This window comes from Diadema setosum, chromosome 18 (assembly GCF_964275005.1).
Source record: "Diadema setosum chromosome 18, eeDiaSeto1, whole genome shotgun sequence".
Taxonomy (NCBI): domain Eukaryota; kingdom Metazoa; phylum Echinodermata; class Echinoidea; order Diadematoida; family Diadematidae; genus Diadema; species Diadema setosum.
The window spans coordinates 12,926,659-12,948,390 of NC_092702.1; the positions used below are offsets into that span (position 1 = coordinate 12,926,659).

General features: G+C 37.6%; 1 protein-coding gene across 1 annotated transcript in view; it reads right to left on the reverse strand.

Annotated features, from left to right (window-relative positions):
- Window positions 1–305: 305 nt before the first annotated feature.
- The window catches only part of LOC140241613 (LRP2-binding protein-like), a 36,737-nt gene continuing 15,310 nt past the window's right edge, over window positions 306–21,732 (reverse strand). Inside the window, exons 6-8 of the mRNA XM_072321349.1 lie at window positions 12,114–12,285; window positions 4,904–5,069; window positions 306–4,058 (exon numbers count right to left, since the gene is read on the reverse strand). Coding sequence (XP_072177450.1) covers window positions 3,993–4,058; window positions 4,904–5,069; window positions 12,114–12,285 — 404 coding nt within the window. The 3' untranslated portion in view covers window positions 306–3,992. The remainder of the gene's footprint in view (window positions 4,059–4,903; window positions 5,070–12,113; window positions 12,286–21,732) is intronic.

Here is a 21,732-nt window from a genome sequence, read left to right on the forward strand (position 1 = left end):
TCGACTAGACAAAAATTATTACTATAATATCAAGCATTTCTCAGCATAATGTCAAAACGGTACGATGGAAAGGTAAACCATGCTTTTAATCATAACTGATTTGTCTTTCAATAATCTTTTGCTAGAGTAAGAGGAGAAAGCTACCTCAAAACTGACGTTAGTAGTCAAAAGTCTGCAGGAATCAAAATAAGTGAAGAATTTATGGACTGCAAGTAGTTCCTTCTTCGTTGCTTTCTTTTATAACAAAGACACTGGCACGATAAACACACGGAGACAAAATTAGAGACAAATAGAGTGCGACAAACTGTAATACACATGATTTTAATCTCATGAAATGACGCTATATACAAGTTACATAACGAATGACTTTAGGCTGATTCAGCAACCATCATATCAAAACATACAATTATGTGCTTTGTCGACGTTATCTTTGTAGGTATATCTGTATCACTGGTCAATTAAATATCTTTTCCATTTGTTCCTGATCGAATACGATTTTTTGTTCAACAAGTTTCACTTCCATAAATGACCAACAAACAAACAAACTAACAAACAACAACCCCCAAACCCACCCAACAACCACAACCACAACAACCAACCAACCACAGCATTTCTAATCCAACTGAATCATACCTTGATACATACATTGTACAATACTGCACGGGAGCCTCGTATTTTCAAAGAAGATTCCCATCAATTTTTTGACAATTTCTATGTGTCAAAAAAAAAAAAATCTGACAAGACAAATACCCGTCAGGCGCTATCGATCTAGTAAAAAAAAAAAAAAAAAAGAAGAAGAAAAAAAAAAAAAGAAGAAACAGATTGTACTTTGCCCTATACAACCGGGGCGACATTGAACTATTCAGGCCTTTACGTTGATTTGTACTCCCTGAACTTCACGTCAATTTACAGTACAATATACTGGATATAGAAAGTGCATATATTATAATCTTATTGTAAATAGCGACATTTCAGACTTTGAACGCGATCTCGTGACTTGTACTAACGAAGTTCCCCAGTGGCAGCAAGTGGATTGACAAATTGCCTCACAGCAAAGTACCGTGTCAGACGAGATAACGCCACAGGTAGACACGGTCTTTGCCCCCTATAAGCTTGAACACTATTGTTCCTTATATGTATGCAATCCTTTTGAAATATTCTGTGCATTTTTTTTCCTGTAGTAATACATCACTGTTGTACCATATTCAATAAAACTATTGAGGAAAAAAAAAATCTGAAAACACCACAGTTCAGGCTGCTTTGGCGTAGAGGCATTCACACACAAACACATACATACCACCCCCAAGCAACACACAAACATACACAAAAAAAAAAAACTAAGAAAAAAAAAAACTACCTTCAACAAGTGAGAATAGACCACACCAACGCGTCCTGTCTGTGTGGTTGAACTCTTTGTTACAAAAAATTGTTCACTTTATCTGTCTCTGTCTTAGTCTCTCTATCTCTCTCTCATCTGTAACAATGACTTCACACAGTTTGGTCCATATTGAATGCATGCCACAATCAACACAGGCATCAGTTACACAGTAGAAAAATAGAATAGGTTCAGAGAAGGATGGATAAAAATTCCACAAATGCCAATACAGTTATAATTAATTGTGAAGCACTAATAAAAACTAGCATCCAGGGCCCCATTTCATAAAAAAAAAAAAAAAAAAAATGTGTTATGATAAGCAATTCTTGCTGGAGTAATTACAAGAAGCCAGTTTCCTGACTGGCTGTTGCTATGGGAAGTTGTTTTTCTAGCAAAACCTGCTATCCCAACATCTTTTATGAAATGGGGCCCAGGAATGGTTGCATGCCTGTTGGTGTGCTAACTGCATCATAAGACACTCATAACTCAATATTCATGTACAAATTTGTATCATTTAGTTATCTTGACATTGTTGTACTGCACCTGGGAGGGGGGGGGGGGGGACAACTTTCCCACAGATTCTTACTAGAATAAATTCACAAGATAAAATCCATTAAACAGAAAGCAATCTTCTGGAACCTTTATTCTAAATACCTTTGTTCTTTAATGTAGACATCGACATACAGATCTGTCATACAAGCCTCATTTGATCAGTTTATCTCAGTGATAATACTTGTAAGAAACATACGCCAACAGGAATGTATTACATTACTATAATATTACATAACTATACACATATATTTTCTCCATAAGGTGGCTCCAGCATTCCTTAATTCCTTGCAAAAAGTGACCAAGTTATTACTTCTCAGTAATCACCTATCATGCTATTTTTTAATGACAAAAAAATACTAATGACATGCAAAGTGCCAATACTAAATGTTGAACTTACCTCTCCATTTTTCCTTCGTTGGTAAAATCTTCCTTGATTGCAAAAACAAAAACAAAAACAACCCCCCCCCAAAAAAAAAAAACCAAACAACCAAACAAACCCAAAAACCAAAAGAAAAAAAAAACCACTCACTCTTCTTTGTCGAAAACCTCATTCACTGGTAGCCTCCCCCAACTCTATCAATAGTGTTAAACACCCCAACCCACACACACACACCCTACAGCTTCTCCTGGAACTTACAATCATGACTCTTACAATTGTCAGTCAATGGGAAAGAGACTACATGGAATTTTATATCACATGAAACGGTGATATGATGTAATGTGCTTTGAGTATGTGCTGGTTTTGAGTACATGGTGGGCAGGTGCTACATAAAACACCACACCTATTACTGGTACTAGAACTGGATGATGTGCCTGTGAAAGACAAGGCATATTGTTATGATGTAAGACTTTACAAAACCATCAGCAGCAGCATCAAAACATTAGAATCCTCACTTTATCATTTCATAAAACAAATAATACACATCTTATTAGAACAAGGAACATCTGTAAAATCCACTCATCCATGTAGATTTGAAGAAGCATATCTCCACGGCTGATCAAGGATAGTTCAGCTTGCTCATACGCAGAATATGCGACTAAAAAGAATGAAGGTATATGTATTCACTCAATAATCAGTACAGAAACACTCGGAAGGGTATTTGCATACTCTTTCTCTCATTCATGAAACTGAAGGCATTGTACAGTGCTATGAAAGCTGATCATGTGCTTCTTAAAACCATGTTGTATTTGTTTCAGACATCTTGAAATGCTTTGTTTCCCTATTAATATAATGCTGAATCCTGCACTGGTACAAAAGAACAGGGATTAACAGGAATTTTACCAAGTCAATACATCTTTGTTCATTTCCATGGATTGACATTATAGCTGTCATTAAGACTGGATTGATGATCATTCAAAACAAAACACTTTTTGGCTGCACCCAGATGAGGTAAACTTGAATAAAAGCTGAAATTAGTCTGCCAGTGACTTCTGACAAAATAACAGCAGATCTTACAGATCAAAAAACAGAATCATCCTGATTAAACAGTAAAATACTACACAATCTCTGTATTCCTGTTGAACCAATAATTGGTTGAACTTTTTCCCCCAAATGTCAAAACAACCAAACAGCATTCAATCTTCTATCAAATTTCTAGAGATATTTACCAGAAATCCCCTGAATATTGAACATGAAATCATTGCTATCTGCGTTTTTTGTTCAGTAATGAATACATAAAGACATTACACTTCTAACCACTATTTGGGATTTTATGCTGAGAATCTGAATATATGTTGTAATTACATGAAAGTGAAAGGGGGGGGGGGAGGAAGAAATCAACACAGCATTGATACCATGCTATCAAGTACAAAACAAAATGATGTAAACCTGTCACTCACACACAAGAAGAATGCATTATTATTACATGCAGCACATGCAAATGAAGACATTCCCCAATACTTCATATGAGAGCACTTCAGTTCTGAGAAAGACCTCTCTTGCACTGTCCGCATGTACAACTCTTTTTCTTTACTATTATCTTTCCCTTTTGATACATTATATACAATAGCACTGCAGCCTCAGTTTCACTATCATGTAGTGCGTCTGCTGAGAAAGTGTTGATTGCTATATCTGTCCGTGGGTCACCATGTTCTGCAAGCGTTGCGTTGTGGAGCCATCAAACTGGAATGCCTGGAGATTGGTTTGAAGGAAGAGAAGATGTGCAAGAAATTGATGGATCACTGTGCGATCTATTCCAGTACAGACACACACTGAACAATTGTTGGATAAAGGGGAAACTTGCACACATCTATCAAGTAAAGGTTAACCAACAAACATAGCGCAATGTTGTACCAGGGGGTAGGAGAGTGGTCTCGGAACCTTTTTTTTTCTTCTCATTTCGTTATTTTAGTGACTATTGAGCAAGAATAATTGACATAGTACATGTACAAACAACACAACATTTGTATGTTAATAGCAAGTTTCATTGATATCAAGGAGGATAATTTGAACACATATCACAACACAATGTACAGGTAACTGGTAATTTCTGCCTTAACTTTATTACATAAAGTTCCATAGAGAGATAACAGAGTTCCTTGTAGAGACTTTGGGAGGGGAGAGGTAGAGGGATAGGGGTGGAATTTTGGCCAAAGACAACAATGTACATTCAAAAAAATGGGCAAAAGAAAGCTAACAGCAAAGATAGGGAATGAGTTATTCTCATATCCTGTCCAAGCCAATGAAGATTTTAAGCCAATGCGGTAAACACACTGTGCTTCAGCCAGGTACTGTAAGTGTGGATATTTTCGCACGACTAATTTTTTGCGCTTGGTAGGGTACGAAGAGTTTCGCCTGTTTTTTATTTCGCGGAATCAGGGCATCAGCTACTGGGACATATGGCACGCAAAAATATTTGCATGCTTTTATTTTCGTGTTAGCCTCTGGTTGCGCAAAATGTGCGAAAATCTCAACACCGTGAAAATTTCCTCTTTTACAGTAGTTCAAGTAGGGGAGGGGGAAGGGCTGGAACTCACCCTGGAGTAATACTTCTGCGCTAGTGCCTTATCTTTTTTAACGCCTTGGCCAAGATGGAGGCATCTGGCATAGTAGAAGCAGCCCATGGCGATACCCTTGGCGATGAACACAGGCAGGCAGTCAGTGGCATGGGACAGTGCCACAACGTCATCCAGTTGAGACACTCTGCCATACAAAAGGATATACACAACAATCAAATGACCAACCAACCAACCAACCAACTTACGTACACACCAGCCCAGCAAATGAAAAAGTTACACTGATATTTGCCTCACAATTAAGACAGATTTGGATTCATTTGGCTTTTGATGCTCCCACTCTATCATAAGTCTCTCTTTTTTAGAAACCTCTACATCCCCATGAAATTTCGAAGGTTCGCTATTCCGAAGATTCGTTATTCCGAAGGTTCGTTTATCCGAAACACACAAATTCCCTATACCTACAGGTTCATTAATCCGAAAATGAAAAAGGGTTCGTTAATCCGAAAATTTGTGGCGTTATTCCGAAGGTTCGTTATTCCGAAGATTTGTTAATCCGAAAATGAAATTCGGAATAACGAACATTCGGAATAAAGAATCTTCGGACTTAAGAGCCTTCGGAATAACGAACCTTCGGAATAACGAGCTGTAACCGAAATTTCACATGTGTTAATTCTGCTTATTTGTTTATTGTCATCATTTTGATATTGTGGAGGTTAAACAAACAATCTGCTACAGAGACATGTCTCAAAAAATCGACCATGATTTATAATCTTATATGAAAATTTTTTGACTGCTCCTCAAGTGTAGACATTTCTTCCTTTGACAGCAAAAGCCCAAATTCCCTGTTGTTTGTTCTTTTTTGTTTTGTTCTGTGATGTTCTCAGACAGCCTGTGACATTGACGGTGTACAGCTTTAACTTTGATTACACACTAAAGTTTCACTATCAATACGTCATTCAGATCACACAATCTAACAAGCAAGTCCCAGTATAATCAAGGTATCAATCATTGCACTAAGAACCCAGGCAGCATTATGAGACATGACAGTGCTTACAGCGGAATTCTACACCATGGTCAAATCAATTTCAAACAAATGGACTACAATTATATGAACAAACTGAAAGAAATTTCACCCCATTTGGAAATGAAATACAGTAGATAAGTCATAGAATTTTGAAATTTCGTCCATTTCCTCTGAATGCAGACAAATTTGAAAAGGCAATGTTGTCATATTCTCACATCTCTCGAATGGTTTGTACACAAAAATATTATTTCAAATTCAATCACAGTTTTGGTTGATGCCTTGGTAACTACATCCTCTCTCCAACTGAAAATCATCGTTCCGAGGTCATTACAATTAAAGGACAAGTTCACCTTCATAAACATAAGGATTGAGAGAATGCAGCAATGTTAGAAGAACACATCAGTGAAAGTTTGAGGAAAATTGGACAATCGATGCAAAAGTTATGAATTTTTAAAAATTTTGTGTTGGAGCCGCTGGATGAGGAGACTACTAAGGCTCGTGATGTCATATGAGTACAACAGTATAAAGAAAATGTAAAGAAAATTCAACATATTTTCACTTTTTTCGCATAATTAAAGAGCACTTGACACGTCTCTTTCTAAAGGCAATGGGAATAATATTACCCATAACATATGACAGTAACGAGTCAAGGGAATGTGTACTTTTTTAAAAAGATGAAATTTGTGAAATTCTCTTTATATCTTCCTATATTATATACTACACTGCAGTAGTCTTCTCATCCAGTGGTGACTGCACAAAAACTTTAAAAATTCATAACTTTTGAACGGATTGTCCGATTTTCCTCAAACTTTCAATGATGTTTTCTACTAATATTGCTACATTCTCTCAATGCTTATGTTAATGTTAATGTTAAACTTGTCCTTCAAGAGTATAATTTGATGCAGATGATACATCTAATTCTTTCACATCAAACACAGTATGAAAATAATGATAGTTTAATAGGAGACATGAGGTGACGACATCCATCACCTCTGCCAATTTGGGTGCGTGGTTGCCACTAGTGTGTCTGATTTGTTAATCATTTGTGAGAAACTTTAGAATTCATAACATTCTTATTTCATGTTGGATTTTGGTAAAACCTAGCTGTGCCATTCTGTTAGCCCAATTCTACTCAGATTCATTACATCCAATGTGTGGGGTTTCATTTTAACAACAAGAGTAACATCATTCAGCTCCTATGTGACTTCAAAAAAACAAACAAACAAAGCAAAACAAAGGAAAAAATGACATTTACTACACAGATAATGTACTTACTGCTCGTAACATCCTGTATATTGCTTGAAAAGAAATACTTCATACATCTGCTCACTATTAACAATGAAATCATACAGTCATATGTTTGATAGCAAAATTATTTAAAAAAAAAGGTTTCCAGTAAATTTACACTTTGTTTATTGCATTCTTTGCCACGATATGTTCGGTTTTGTATATTTGTTTTATACATTTATGTATTCAAGTGGAATGTAAATCAATGAAATGAAAAAAAAAATACAGGGAGTGAAACGTAACTTTGACAGAACTTCTAATAAGACATAACAATCAATCAGTCCAATATTAAGGCCACAAATCCTCAATAGGAATTAGGTCATTGGGAAATCTCTATTAATAACATCTAGACATCTGCATCAATTGACATCCTCCAACACAAACACACTCCAGCAAACATGCTGATTGGCGATTGAAGCATACCTAATGTAAATGTACATTGTAATGAGTCCTGCTTTCCAATTCCGATGTCCCTAGTTTCGTTCTTACAGAAATGATCTTACATCATGAACCACGTCAAACATACTCATGAAAGGATTGAAAATGCAGCATGCAGTGCATTATCTATTTTGTATACAAGAGTCAGTGTTGCTGAAAAATCACATGTGCAGGTTTCATAATAAGCATCACAATATCAGGATTATGAGCAAACCAGTTGTTGACAAAGATGAGAAGAAAGAAATTAGGACAGCCTCGAGCACCCTTTCTTGGGGAAACCCCATGTAATGTGAATCAACCTCTTGTAGATTATTGCACTGCACATGACAAACAATGAATGCAGTTACATTAAAGGAAATGAATGACAAGAAATTCATTAGGGAAGTCATCTTCCTTCCATTTTGTAGGACTTGCAGATTGTGATCCAAGTAATATTTTTAGTAATTATGAAAACACGCAAACATAACAGTTTGTTGCATCAACCCATTTCTCAGTCCTCATTTTATCGAAAACGTCTTTTTTGCTTTTCTTTCTTTCGTTTTTTTTTTAACACCAGCATCAGTTAAAGCTTGTTTAATATGTGCTTCATTTGAAATCTAACAGTCAATTACAAAATAGCATCAATGCTATCTAAACTGGCAGCAAGTACTTCCTTTTCAATAATATGTAATCAGGCATTTTTTAAATCCTGTCAACAATGAAAAAAAAAAACAATTCTAAGAAATTTGATAAAAACTGAAAAATGATGATAACTGTATACTTCCCCTTGAGGCAGGAACTTGTGTAATACATAATTATGTGATCAGTTGTTGATCAGGATTTGACAATAATACCACTTTGTGGTTTACGACCAAGTGCAAATTGATTACTACACAGAGCCCAGTGTAATAAATAAATTACCATTTCAAGTGGCTAAGCCTGTCAAGCGTAGTAGCATTCCTAAATCCCTACATTCCGGTTTCAATTTCTTGCTGTGCATGGGCCATTGCAGTTGTCTTCTATGCATCAAGCAATTCTATTGTCTGCGTGCAAAGGATGCTCACAACAAAAGCTACTCAACACTCTCGAAGGCTGGGCAGCAGTTGCACATGCTCATAATATCGAGTTCTTGTTCCTGGACGTGCAGTTTTGCTTTTTTTGAAGGCCACACTTTTAAGGAGAATGATGTATTGCAATTCCAAAATAGAAGCATCTGTTCATCATTGCCACAAAAAGGAATTTTCTTTCCCCCAAGTGGCAAGAAACAACTTCATACAGGTTAAACGCTGTGGTGTCATCAACCCATTGTTAGCTCTGAGGGAGCTTATTACTTGCAGTCGTCCAGTTTTCCAATCGTGAAAATTAGCACAATATCCATTTTTGTCGCATTTAGGACTGCTCTATTACGACTATTATCTCAAGACAAAAATATAAAAAGAGATGCCATTAACATGATATCAACACGAAAGAAAGCTTTTTTCTCCCTTCAAAACACTTTGCCCTCTTCCACCGAACCTGATTTTTTTTTCTCCTCCTAGTTTTTATTTGAAAATGGCATTACAACGCAAAGGAGTATGGGTGAATGAACCTGACAATGTAATGTTTGCACACCGGGAAATGACAGTTCATATACATGTAGTATACACATATACTTTGCCTTGGAGAGTTTATGGTTAAAAAGTATGGGCAAAGGTGACTGCAAAATAGTACTCTTGGAGGCACTGAGGCTTATAGTTTTAATCAGAAATTAGGCAGAGTCACTGATGGAATTAAAGAGGACCTCTGGATGATTTTCAGATTTTCACATTTGAACAACTATAAATAAGTTATACTGAGGACAGAGTTTCAGAATATATGATAATTGGGATGAAGATTAAGAATATTTTCAAAATTTAGAACAAATTGGAATGAACAAGGATGATGACATGGCACAGTCACCAGAAGAATACATGAGTTGGGGCTCAAGGAAGCAGAACAAAAGAAGAAGGCATGCATAGATTATACACACATGAACTCCTAAGCAAGCAGTATTGTAATGAATTACACTGCTACATTTCTGAAATATGTGAACCTCCTATGTCATCATCCTTGTTCAGTGTCATCTGTTTAAGGTTTGTCAAAGTATTGTTTCTCTGCTCAAGAACTACAGTAAATTCCACAAATCAATACATGGAGTTGTTGATTTATGTACTACATGATGTGAAATAATCATGAAAATCGTCTGGAATGCCCTTTAATATGTTCTGCTAAAATTCCATCTCCTAATCTTTCAGTTACCACCAAATAAATTGACTTTTTGTAAAAAAAAAAAAAAAATTGAACATGGCCTTTCATTTCATTCAAACAATTTAAAATCAGGTCAGCAAAGAGAATTGATGTTTTACAAATTGCATTGTGTCACACCAAATGCTGTAGATAATTACCTACGCCAAGGCAGGAGGTCATGTTTTCATTGGCACAGGTTTGTTTGTTTGAAAAATAACTCAGAGTTGTGAAGGCATTTGAATGAGACTTGTAGGAAAAGTTGATGATGACACAAGGAACAAATGATTAATTTTGGTAGTGATCTGGGAATTTTAATGGATTTCCAAAGGATTTTTTATCTTTTTTGCAGACAGGGTCAAATGAACTTCGGAGTTCAAGCTGCACGCATTTGAGATTTGCATATGATCACTACAGCGCATGCTCTGTTCAGGAGAGGTGCTGCAATGCCAGAAGGTGATGACGTAACAAAAGGCTTCTACACTGGGAAACTGAGTGATTTTCAGCATGCGTGAATGGGAGAAATGAGCTGCTTGGCAAAGGTCTGCGCTTTCCGAGTGCTTTTCTAGTTATACAACTGTAACTGCCTTGAAACCTGGCAACTCCTCTACAATTCTGCTGGTACATTTAAACTTCAGTAGAAATCTATCAAAAACAAAATCAATCAATCAATTGAAATGTACTTTAAAGGGTTGATTATTGTTCCTTTAAGTTAGAATTCTCAAAGTTTACAGTTTGAGGTGTGAACTTCTGATGAAATGCATTTGGTCAAAAGGAAAAGGTATTGACAAGCATGACTACTAGATGTTTTAGAGGCTCACCATTACACCTGTGCTTTGGTGTGGGAAAGACAAAGGAAATGACAGCTAGAGGGTACAAATATATCATTTGAACATAAGGATTGTATGGTAAGCAAGCACATTTACAATTAGGCTCTCTCTCTGGAGAGTTTTTTTTTTTTTTTTTTCATGTGATCAGCAATAACAAACACATTTGCTTGAGAGCTATGTGATGTGTAAACACACTCTGCAAATGTCAGACAGGCACAGCTTCGACCACCATGGTTTACATGGCACACTTTGCTTCAAATGTAAGAAGGCAGTCTCCACTCTCATTGCATTCCACACTGTTTGCCAAACTAAGGTCTGGTAATGGAGAGTTTTCTTTGTTTCCTTCTCAGTACAATCTCACACAGAAACATATTTCCAACAGCTGATAATGACAGCTACTCTGATTAAAGGAGAATGACACTGAAATATACACATGGATTGAGTAAATTCAGCAACATTAACAGAATACATCAGTGAAATTTGAGGAAAATTGGTCAATCCATTCAGAAAATTATTGATTTTTTTAAAGTTTCAGTGCTGCCATCCTGAATGAGAAGACTAGAACAGTTCATGTCACTGCAGGACAATAATATAAAGAAACATTCGTAGAGAATTCCGCATATTTTCATTTTTCGCTTTCAGAAAGCAGGGGAAATAGTACTACCCTTAACATGACTTATGTTAGCAACAAGTCAACAGAATATACTTTTTATTAAAGAAATTAAGTTTTGTGGAATTCTCTAAATATTTTCTTTATATTGTCCTATCATGATATCATAAAGTGTGTAGCAGCACAAAAACTTATAAGAATTCTGAACATATGAAAGGATTGTTTGATTTTCCTCAAACTTCACTATGTGTTAAATTGCTGCATTCACTCAATCCACACGTTTCTCTGGGTTTCATTTTCCTTTAAGATACAAAAGATATATTAATCAGTTCATGGCTGAAATGTAGCATTTGTCTCACATGAAATATTCATTATTCCCTGGGAGCATGTGTGTGGGTGTGTTGGGGGGGGGGGGGGTGAAACAAAAGAAGAGTCTGAAATAAATGATGTAGCATTTACTCATATCAGGGACATGTTTGATACTGAATTACTGAACCAAATCAGCTGGATCTCATGTATTTTGGTCATTTTTTTTTTTTTTATTGCAGTTAGTCTGATTCTGAAAGCCATCTTTACATGAACCTTGCTGAATACTAGCAATGATTTCCAAACAGGAGCCTCTAAGTCACAGAGCACTATAACACAAAATTCAGGTATAAAAGACCAAACATTCCAAGAAAGTCTTCCTCAATTAATCGCTACACACAGATGAGTGACAAATTCAGGATTAGGGAGGAGACATATGAAGAAAATGAGGAATTCCTTGACAACTTCAGAATCTATCCCAAGAGAACATACCTGGCTGCTAACTCAGCCGCTTTGGTGTAGAGTTTGGTGGAGTAGTAATGGGCGACGAGGTGGCCGGTGGCATAGATGTTCCCTCTCTCTGATGCTTCCTTCAGACACTCAAAGGCGGAGTCAACATCTCTCTTGCACCCCTGTCCAGTCGCATACAGGACACCCAGTGCACCTGCGGTACAGAAGGCACAAGAAGGTATAAGGGATCAATTTAAATCACAGAGTCATCCCTTTGTGCGAGTACAATTCTAGACTGGTGTTTAAACTTGAAGAACTTCTATAGCAGTGTGAGGAACAAATAGCAATAACATCGGGAGCTGGATCTCATTTAGCGCTCAGAGCTTCTGTGGTTTGTTCCCTCAGCAGTTATGGGCGCAGAGCACCCACAGCTCATTGGCACCAGTCCAGCGAAGAGCTCAATTTTTTTCATTGTAAACCTTACTCCAACCACAGATCATACACTTTCACAGCCAATGTTCTGCAAGTAATTGTGCAGTTCTTAATCTACCCCTATATAATTTCATGAACTGTTATTCAGATATTGGTGGACTAACATCAGTACACAGTAAAATAAACACTTGTTTTTTTCAATGGTGATTATGGGTCTTTTCTAAGAAGGCGTGGGAGTTTGCTGTTGGGATTGCAGAAAATGTCACCATCAAACAGACAAACAAAGCTAAAAGTCTTCCTAAAGTCTTGAAGTCTATCAACTTAAGCACATCTGTATTTGGGTGGCTCTTAACCAGTTGAGGATGAACTGATTTTGCTATATTACACATTTTCCATAGACACCTACCGAGTATTCCTGCTTTGACTGTCCAATAGAAGGAGGGTGGCTCCAAAATGCAATGCCTCCACCAATCTGTTTTTGGAAGTTACATTGTTAACCATCTAATCACCAGCCAGACAGGATCTTACCATGATTATCTGTAACATAGGAGCATACACTGTAATTTGAGATAACACACAAGTGTGTGTGTGTGTGTGTGTGTGATGTAATTCATGCAATGAAAAAATCCACAAAATAGTTGTGCGGTGACCGCAAGTATCAATGTTTACAGTGGACTCCCCTTATAACGAAGTCCTCGGGACTGGCAGACTTTTTTCGTTATATCGAAATTTCGTTATAAACGAACGAATGAATAACTAGAGAAGCACTCTGAGAGCAAAGACCTCCGCCAAGCATGCAGCTCATTTCCACCACTGATCTTGTTCTTCCATAAAGATATCAGTGATTTCCACCCGTACGTACTTAGGCACCATGCTGAAAGTGTTTATAGTATGCTGAAAGTCGCCCGATTTCCCAATATAGAAGCCTTTGTTACGTCATAAACCCTCAGCTGCACGGCGCGCCTCACCCTAACAGAAACTAGACCACGCACTTTAGTGCGCGCATGCAAACCTCAAATACGAGCAGCCTGAACTCCCAAGTTCATTGACCCTACCCGCCAAAATATAAAAAATCCTTCATAAATTCCCCCAAAATTCTCGGATCACTACCAAAAGTTAATCGTTTGGTACTTGTGTCATTCTCAACCTTTCTTGCAAGTTTCATCCCAATCCGTTAACTACTTTTTGAGTTATTTTGTACACGGACAAACTAACTAACTAACTAACTAACTAACGAACGAACGAACGAACACACAAACAAATGGTAACGAAAAAATAACCTCCTCCCTTGGCGGAGGTAATAAAGATACATAGAGTAGATAATGATGCGGCTTGAATATTTACTTCATTGTAACCAGAATTTCGTTATAACCGTGTTCATTATAATGGGAGTGCACTGTACTATTAAATGTACGTGCATGTGGCTTATAAAGCTAGAGAGCATGACCAAACCTGTGTGAGTGGACTGCCAGTTAAGACTTTAATATAGCTGCTTCTGTAAAGCAGGGTTAACTGGAGAAGAATGACGTAGGAAGGGTTCCCCTTGCCATTTAGCACTATCCACTTTCAGGCCAAGGCTCATATCCTTACCAGGGAAACTAAATTTAATGTTTCCACTCTATGATCAGATTTAAAGAGCCAAACAATGTGTCACAAGAGTGATCATGATCATACTTGATCCCACTTGCATCCGCATCTCAGAATCTTACCAGCCAAATTAATGATGGCAACACAACGAAGACAACAACCCCTCCCTACACACATGTACAATAAACAAGGGAACAAAGAAACACAAAGCAAACACACACAAGAAGACAGATACTTTAGCTTATCTTTCTCCTATCAGGGCTGGTTTTGTTTAGATGCACTTTGAACAGCAATTTCACTAGGTGATTTTGCATCTGTGCTTTTTAATGTGTGCAAAACCTGGTAAAGCACGCTCAAATTACATTAATGTTCATTCACTGTTTACGTCACATGTACGACCGCCACAGCGGTCTAATGAGCATTGCCATTGTCTCATATCTCGGGCGTAGGGGAGATTGTGAGCATACATGTACTTTGCATAATAGCACTCATAGGTCTTACTCCTGCCATACTTTGTGGCATGATCCATGATATGATTTCCCCCCCTCTCTCTCTCCCTCTCTGATCTCTCTCTCTCTCTCTCTATCTTTTGCTCCTTTCCAGTTTGATGTCTCCTGACAGCAAACTCTGAAGTCCCCATTGTGCTGTATAGATGTGATTGAAGTTGTTGATGAGGCATCTGGCCAATAAACCGAGTTTCGGTTTGCTTCCCTGAAATAGCACGCAGGCATTGATCAAAAGACCCATCCTGGAAGGGGAGTGTCGATATAAAGCCAGAAGCGTCAAAGTTCCGTATGGCTGGTAGTGTCTATTATAAGGCAGTTGTGTCTGAGGCACGCAATGCAAAGATTAATTAGTAAACACGTACAATGTAAAAATACTTGACAGGGTCAAGTGCTTGCACACTGAATTCAGTATCACTCTCTAAGACTAGCATCATACATTGGAATTTTGATGATGCAAGAGGATTGTTTTATAAGAGAAAGGGACTGAGTGAGAGATGGAGAGAGATTAAGATTGAAGGGGAAAAATAAACAGCACAGAGAAATGGGGAAAGGAAAATAAATGGGTGTAAGTTAATGAAAGAAGCAATACATATCAACATAAAAATGTGATATAAAACATTAAAAGTTCAACAAAGCTAATTACAAAAGATAATTAATATAAAAAATAATTTTCAAAGAGTTATGGTTATGTAGGTGTGACCCAAATAGCACTGTGTATATGAACATTTTGTCCCTGATGTCTTTTTTTTTTTTTTTTTTTAAACCAGTAGACACAGATGTTTGGGCAACATGACTACCAAAGTCTTGGTTCAGCTCTACAATTGTCATGAAATTAATTTGAAGTAGAAGGATGACCCTGAAAATGGGAAATCAGTGATCAGTGTGATCTTTGTATCCACTAATGAACAAATTGATAAAGAAGGAAAGATGCATGGTCCACATATAGAGTCTTTAAATCCTGACAAAATCTTCATCTTGAGATAAAGTAAGAAGAAAACTGCAACAACACAAGCAAATACACAAAGTTTTGAAAAAATATAAACTCATAGCTCACACAAAAAGATTCTTGTATTTCTGGGGATAACGAAAGACTAGCAATATCGGGATGCATGAATAAAATTGTCAGCAAAATATCAAAAGGTGGATTCCTCTTTAAATTGAAGAATGTATTAAGAATGTCAAACAACCTACAATATATTCAGTTTTATATAGCCCCAGGTAACAAACTGTTCATGAAACAATAATTGTGCAATATATGTAAACCATGTGTCGTTAAAAATCCTAGTTACGTAAATTCAAAATAAAGCAACACAAATGCTATACATTTGCACACATGCTCACCCAGCATCCTAGCACTTAGGAAATAGTGTTTATTGACATTTCAAGATTTAATGTTACACACTAAATACCCTCATTTTTGTTTCTGTTTCCTGTCTGCTGAATTTGAATCGAGACAGATTTTCTTTACTGGATTTTGACTGACTTTCAATTTCCTTTATCTGACAAAGATCTTACTTTTGTGCACCATAATGTCATTGTTTCTTCAACATCTCAATGTACACGCATTTCTGTTGGAACATGGAAAGTGAATGAACTGTGCTAAATGTTCATGGCCTAACATTTTTTTTTCAATGTACAAAACAGAAAAAAAAAATCTCATTTAAAGAATATCAAGGTCACAAGCAGGATAATTGTTTATATTGTAAATCTTGCACAAGTTTTATCTGTGTTTGCGTCACTTATCGTCATAACACCATCACTCATCATAAACAATTTCTCCAACCCCACTATAGCGTATTATATGTTTTGACATGCATGAATTGACAATAGATTTCTATTGATTCAAGTCCAACCTTCATGCTATGGCTTTTAGGGCCACCTCAATCATGTTGTTAATGCCAGATCGTTTTGTAAGATATCACCTGTTTACTTTAATATGGTTGAATAAATGTAAATCATAACCTTGTCAACACTTGCTTGAGAAGAATTACAGTCTGGCATTGTGTTTTGTGTATTTGTGAGGCAAGGAATCTACCCACGCTGACTAGCAAATACACTACTGATGTAAGAAAAATATGAAAAATACACCATACATACACCATTTTCCTCAAAAAGATCAAATGCTGACTGTATGTTTCATTTCAAGTGATGTGTTGACCTGAAAATTGTGACAGTATTGTGCAAGACAGACCTGTGATGGCTGCAGGGATTCCCTGGATCAAATTATGTGCATATGACGTTGGCCCTATTAACAGCTACCGGTGTTTTGTCAAAAAAAAATGTGGGGGGAAAAGTCCGCTGGTGCACAGAAGACACATAGACATTGATCTGAATACACCAAGGAACATCAGCTGCAAAAGAAAACAAACAAAATCGATAGGACCTTCACATCTGTAGAATACACACGCAGAACCCATTTGTTCACACTCTATCGGCTCAACTACATGAACTGCACATGAGTATGCAGACTTCATTGTTTGTGAGCCCGCAAGAGGGGAAATCCACCCAAACACAGCCTACTTAAAGGGAACCATCGCATTACTGAAGACTTATGTTTATCTGTGTGTTTTTTTTTTCCTTCTGATAAAGCAAATGCCAGTTTAATATCTACAGCATGGCTATGACTTTGTTGAAGAGAAAAACAAGAAATAATTGATGGTGCTTAGAGTATCCATTGAGTACACATTTCATGAGCAACTCTGTCCATTTTAATAGTGTATCAATACAGTGCACTCCTTTCATAGCAAGCATGGTTATAACAAAATTCTCGTTACTACTGCTTTTGTCAGTATAAAATTTGGGTCCTTTAATTATCATGTATTTATTTTACATACTGTACAGTTCAGCATACTGAAATTTTGATAGAACAAAAGAAAACTCCCCTGTACCCCGGAAATGAACTTTGTGACATGAAAAAACATTAAGAGGTACCTCAAACTTTCCTCTCCACTCCAGCTCTTTGAAAAACCTATTTATTGGTTACTTTGTCCATTCACAGGATCCACACCATTCATCTAGGAAACTACATTTCACAACTTTCCAAATGTTTTCTAATGTTTAATGTTGTAGACCATGCTTCACTTCCATATACTGACACTGGATAAACGCAATAATGAATCACTCATAGCTTAGCCTCCATTCCTAGTGTCCTCTTTCTAAGAATTTTCTCCACTTTGAAAATGCTCATTTCCACACCTGGAGCAACCTGTCAAGGTACTGCCAAGGCAGTTGAAAAAATAAAAATTGTTTTGAATGTAGTGTTTTTCATTTTTATATTGCATATTTGAGCCTCCTTCTTACCTGGCAGATATAACCATGCTTTCAGTCTTCTGACGATTAATTGATAGCTGCCCCTTTTGTTCACTCTCTGCAACTACCACATCCAATAGCCTCTGGAGGTCTTGTGTGTGTCATCTGCGTAGTGCAGGTTTGTAATGTTTTGGCCTCCAACCCTTACATCTCTCTCCTTTTTCCAATGATCTGAGCATTGGTTTGCTGTGGTAATTAAAAGCTCTAGGGACATTATGCACCCCTGTCTTACTTCCCTTTGTATACTTGTATAATTATTTACTGCATTCTCCATTTATTCTGACAAACGCAGACTGGTTCCAGTGAAAACTTCTCAGCAGATGGAGGTCCAAATATCTTCAAGCAGTTCTTTGTGTCTAACATTATTAAAGCCTTTTGCATAATTAATGAAACATACATAAACATCTTTCTGCTAGGATTCTTAATAGTTGCATTTCTAATTCCTGTTTCATTTACTAGTCTATACTGTTGATTTCCAGTCTCTAGTGATATCCTACTGTGTACTCTTAATTCACAGAACAGAATTCTGAGAACAATCTTTGTAATATGGCTCATCAGGCCGATTGTGCGGTGCTGCTAACAGTCCACGGCACCATGTTTCTTGGGCAGTGTGATGAAAACAGACTGAGCTAGATCTTTCAGAAAATTTTTGATCTTTGTAGATCTTATCAATGGAATCTGTTTTTCAACATCATAATCCTCAAAAGCATCAATCATTTCTATCATCAACATCTGGACCTGCTGCCTTGTTCTTTCTCATCATGCTTGTTGCTGGTACGACTTCAGATATTCGAATTCTGGGGCCTTCCATATGTTCTTGAAAGTTTCTCTCACATCATGAAATAGCTCTCCTATATAACTCTGTCCATTGGTTCAGAACAAGATCTTTTCCTACCAGCAAGTTTCCATGTTTTGATGTAATGCACTCCAAACCTGAACAGCTTATCTTCCTGCCACAGACTTCATTAATCCTCTTTTACACATCATGATCATTTCCACAATGGCCTTCTATTTTTACTACACTGATCATTCAACTGCTTCAATTGCTTCTTCATTCAAATGTTTCTCTACATTTCTTATCCATTTGGTTGTTCAATTCTGTATTCCTGTCCTTGTCTATCTCTAATCTTCTGTTTATTCTCCACCACTGATATTATCTCTTCTGTCAGCCACTTGTGAAACATCTTTTTTCCTTTCTTTGATAAAGTCTTTGGCTGTTTGGACTAAAATGTCTCTTGGCAACTTGAAATTGTCCCATCCCCTCCATCAGTGAGATTTTAGAAACTATCATTAATCTGGATGAAATACTGAAATCAAGATTTAGGCTTGGCCAGCTTTCCCAGCACCTGGATAAGTTTCAGCAACTCTCACTGCTCCCTCAAAACTGTTTTTTGTTGTTTTTTTTAATCAAAATCTACATCGATACATTGTGTTTTTTTAATAAAAGTGATCAACTCTATCTGGTTCCTTGTGCGATCCCCGCAGCTCTTCAAAGTATATAACCTTCGAGGATGCTCTTTTGGACTGAGTATTTATGATAACCATGTCCTTAGACTCACACTATTGCACCCATCTGTCTCCTTGATCATTTCTTTCTTTCTTCTGTCTTACCCTCTCTACCACTGCCCACCTTGGCACTAAGATCTCTAATGATGATGGGAATTTCATTTGACTTGCAATGGAATTTAGCCTCATCCATTAAGGTCTCATAAAAGGCATCAATCTCCTCCTCCAAGATCTGATAAAAGGCATTGATCTCCTCTTCTGTACTATCTGCTATCGGAGCATATACTACTCTGATGGTTAGATGAAAGGAGTTTCTGTCTTCCTGATCTAGAAAAGCACTTGTAAAGCGCAGACCTCTGCCAAGTAGCTCATTTGCTCCCATTATTATACAAGCATGCTGAAAAATCGCCCCATTTCCCAATAAAGAAGCCTATTGTTTACATCATCCGCTTCTAGCTACACAGCGTCTTGCCGGAGCAGAGCATGTGCTTTTAATAGAGCTCTCATGAAAACTTTAAATATGCACAGATTGAACTCTCAAGTTCATTGAACCCATCTGTAAAAAGATAAACAAGAGACCCGCGGGTCTAGCGCTCACCTGAGTATCGCAAGTTCACCTTTTCACGCAGTCACTAATCTAAATTACACACAGCTCTACCAAAATTTGACTAGGCATTCTCAAGTAGAAGATGAATATGTGACCCGCGACAACGGTTTCAGGCAAAAGTCGCAAGAGCAAATTCCCTCCTAGGCGGGGTACAAAGATTTTGACCATTATTTTTGTCGATTTAGGTTTTTTGCAGAAATCGAACCTTTGATATGTTTTCTACATCTACACTAAATTTCATAGCATAAGACTAAGTTTTTCCTATCGAAAATGGAATTTTAAGCACCCTATGTTAGATCGCACTCGTCAGTTTCGAGCTTCTTTCGAACGCCGCGCCAATATCCCAAGCGTTGCTACGGCGCAGGGTCTCGCATGCGATTGGCTGGTGCGTCGCATACATTTACATAATTCGGCTTTCGGAGACACCAGTTGCAGCATTTGGGGAATGCTTTGTCCACGCGTGTACGATTACATGCTCCATTGTTCTTGCTACAGTGGTTTATATACGCTCGCTCTGTAGTGCGTGCTCTTCGTTTGGCTTTCTGTCCAAACTATTCTACCGCAATGTTCGACAACGGAAGTGAAACAAAAATCATGTAGCATGACATAACCGTGTGAAAAGAAAACTAGATATTCTCAAATTTGTCTACTTGTACATGTAGTAAAAATTATGACAGCAGACTGACTCAATGGAAGGGAGATGAGAGGAAAGGAGCGGTCACATGCGACTAATTATATTCAAATACTACACGTCAAGATCGCACCAAACTAACGAGTCGTGTTTGTTTGTTTGTTTGTTTTAATTTAATCAGCACCACCGAACAAAGCAACATATGCATGTCTTGTAAAAGCAAAACAAACAGGAAGCGTGACCCTTGCCAGCACTGGCAATTTTCTGCCTTCAACCTCGAAAGGGTCGGCAATGATATAGACAAATCAACCACAATGAAAACGCGATTTGTAAATGTGTGGATTCGCCACCGCTCCTGCTACATGCACACAATCATGGCGTGTGGATGCCATTTCGTAATGCGTGCACCAAATATATGTACACCATACAGCTGTACGTGCAATTATCGTATTCGCCATCTTGAAAGACGTACTGTAAACAAACCCGAGCGAAACGCATTGTTTTTTTTCGGCTCCATACGCTGAGCTCCGAGGAAGGTGCCCGGGAAATTTGACTCTGTCAGTGAGCCAATCAGAAGGCGATGTGGTTGCTAGAGGCGGAGCTTAACATCGATTGGCACCATCATACGGATGGGTGATTCTCCCCTCGCATCGCCGCTCCGACATTGTCTTTGAGAAAGAGGTGAATCTTCAAAGCCTGTTTTCTCGCAGTTTTGTCAGGCTAACATCTTAAAAAGTGCATTTATTTCTCTTTCTATGCCAACTTATGGTGCCGAAGAATACAAGTGTTTTATATCAATGCAAAGCTTAGGAAATGGGCAATGTGATTCAGTGAAAAAATGAATTTTCAAAATTTCTGACTTTTGCCTGAAACCGTTGTCGCCGGTCACATATGAACAATTAGGGCCCAAATTCGGACCCCCCCCCCCCCACTCATAGTATCAATTTTAGCTCCATCACTTCTGGTTCTAGAGAAGAACACTTTTTTTTAAGATTCCTTAATTTGGGGGGATGGGGGGGGGGGCAGGAGCATGGTGCCCATTTTAACAAATTGAGATTCTAACCCCCTAGGGATGCTACCTGC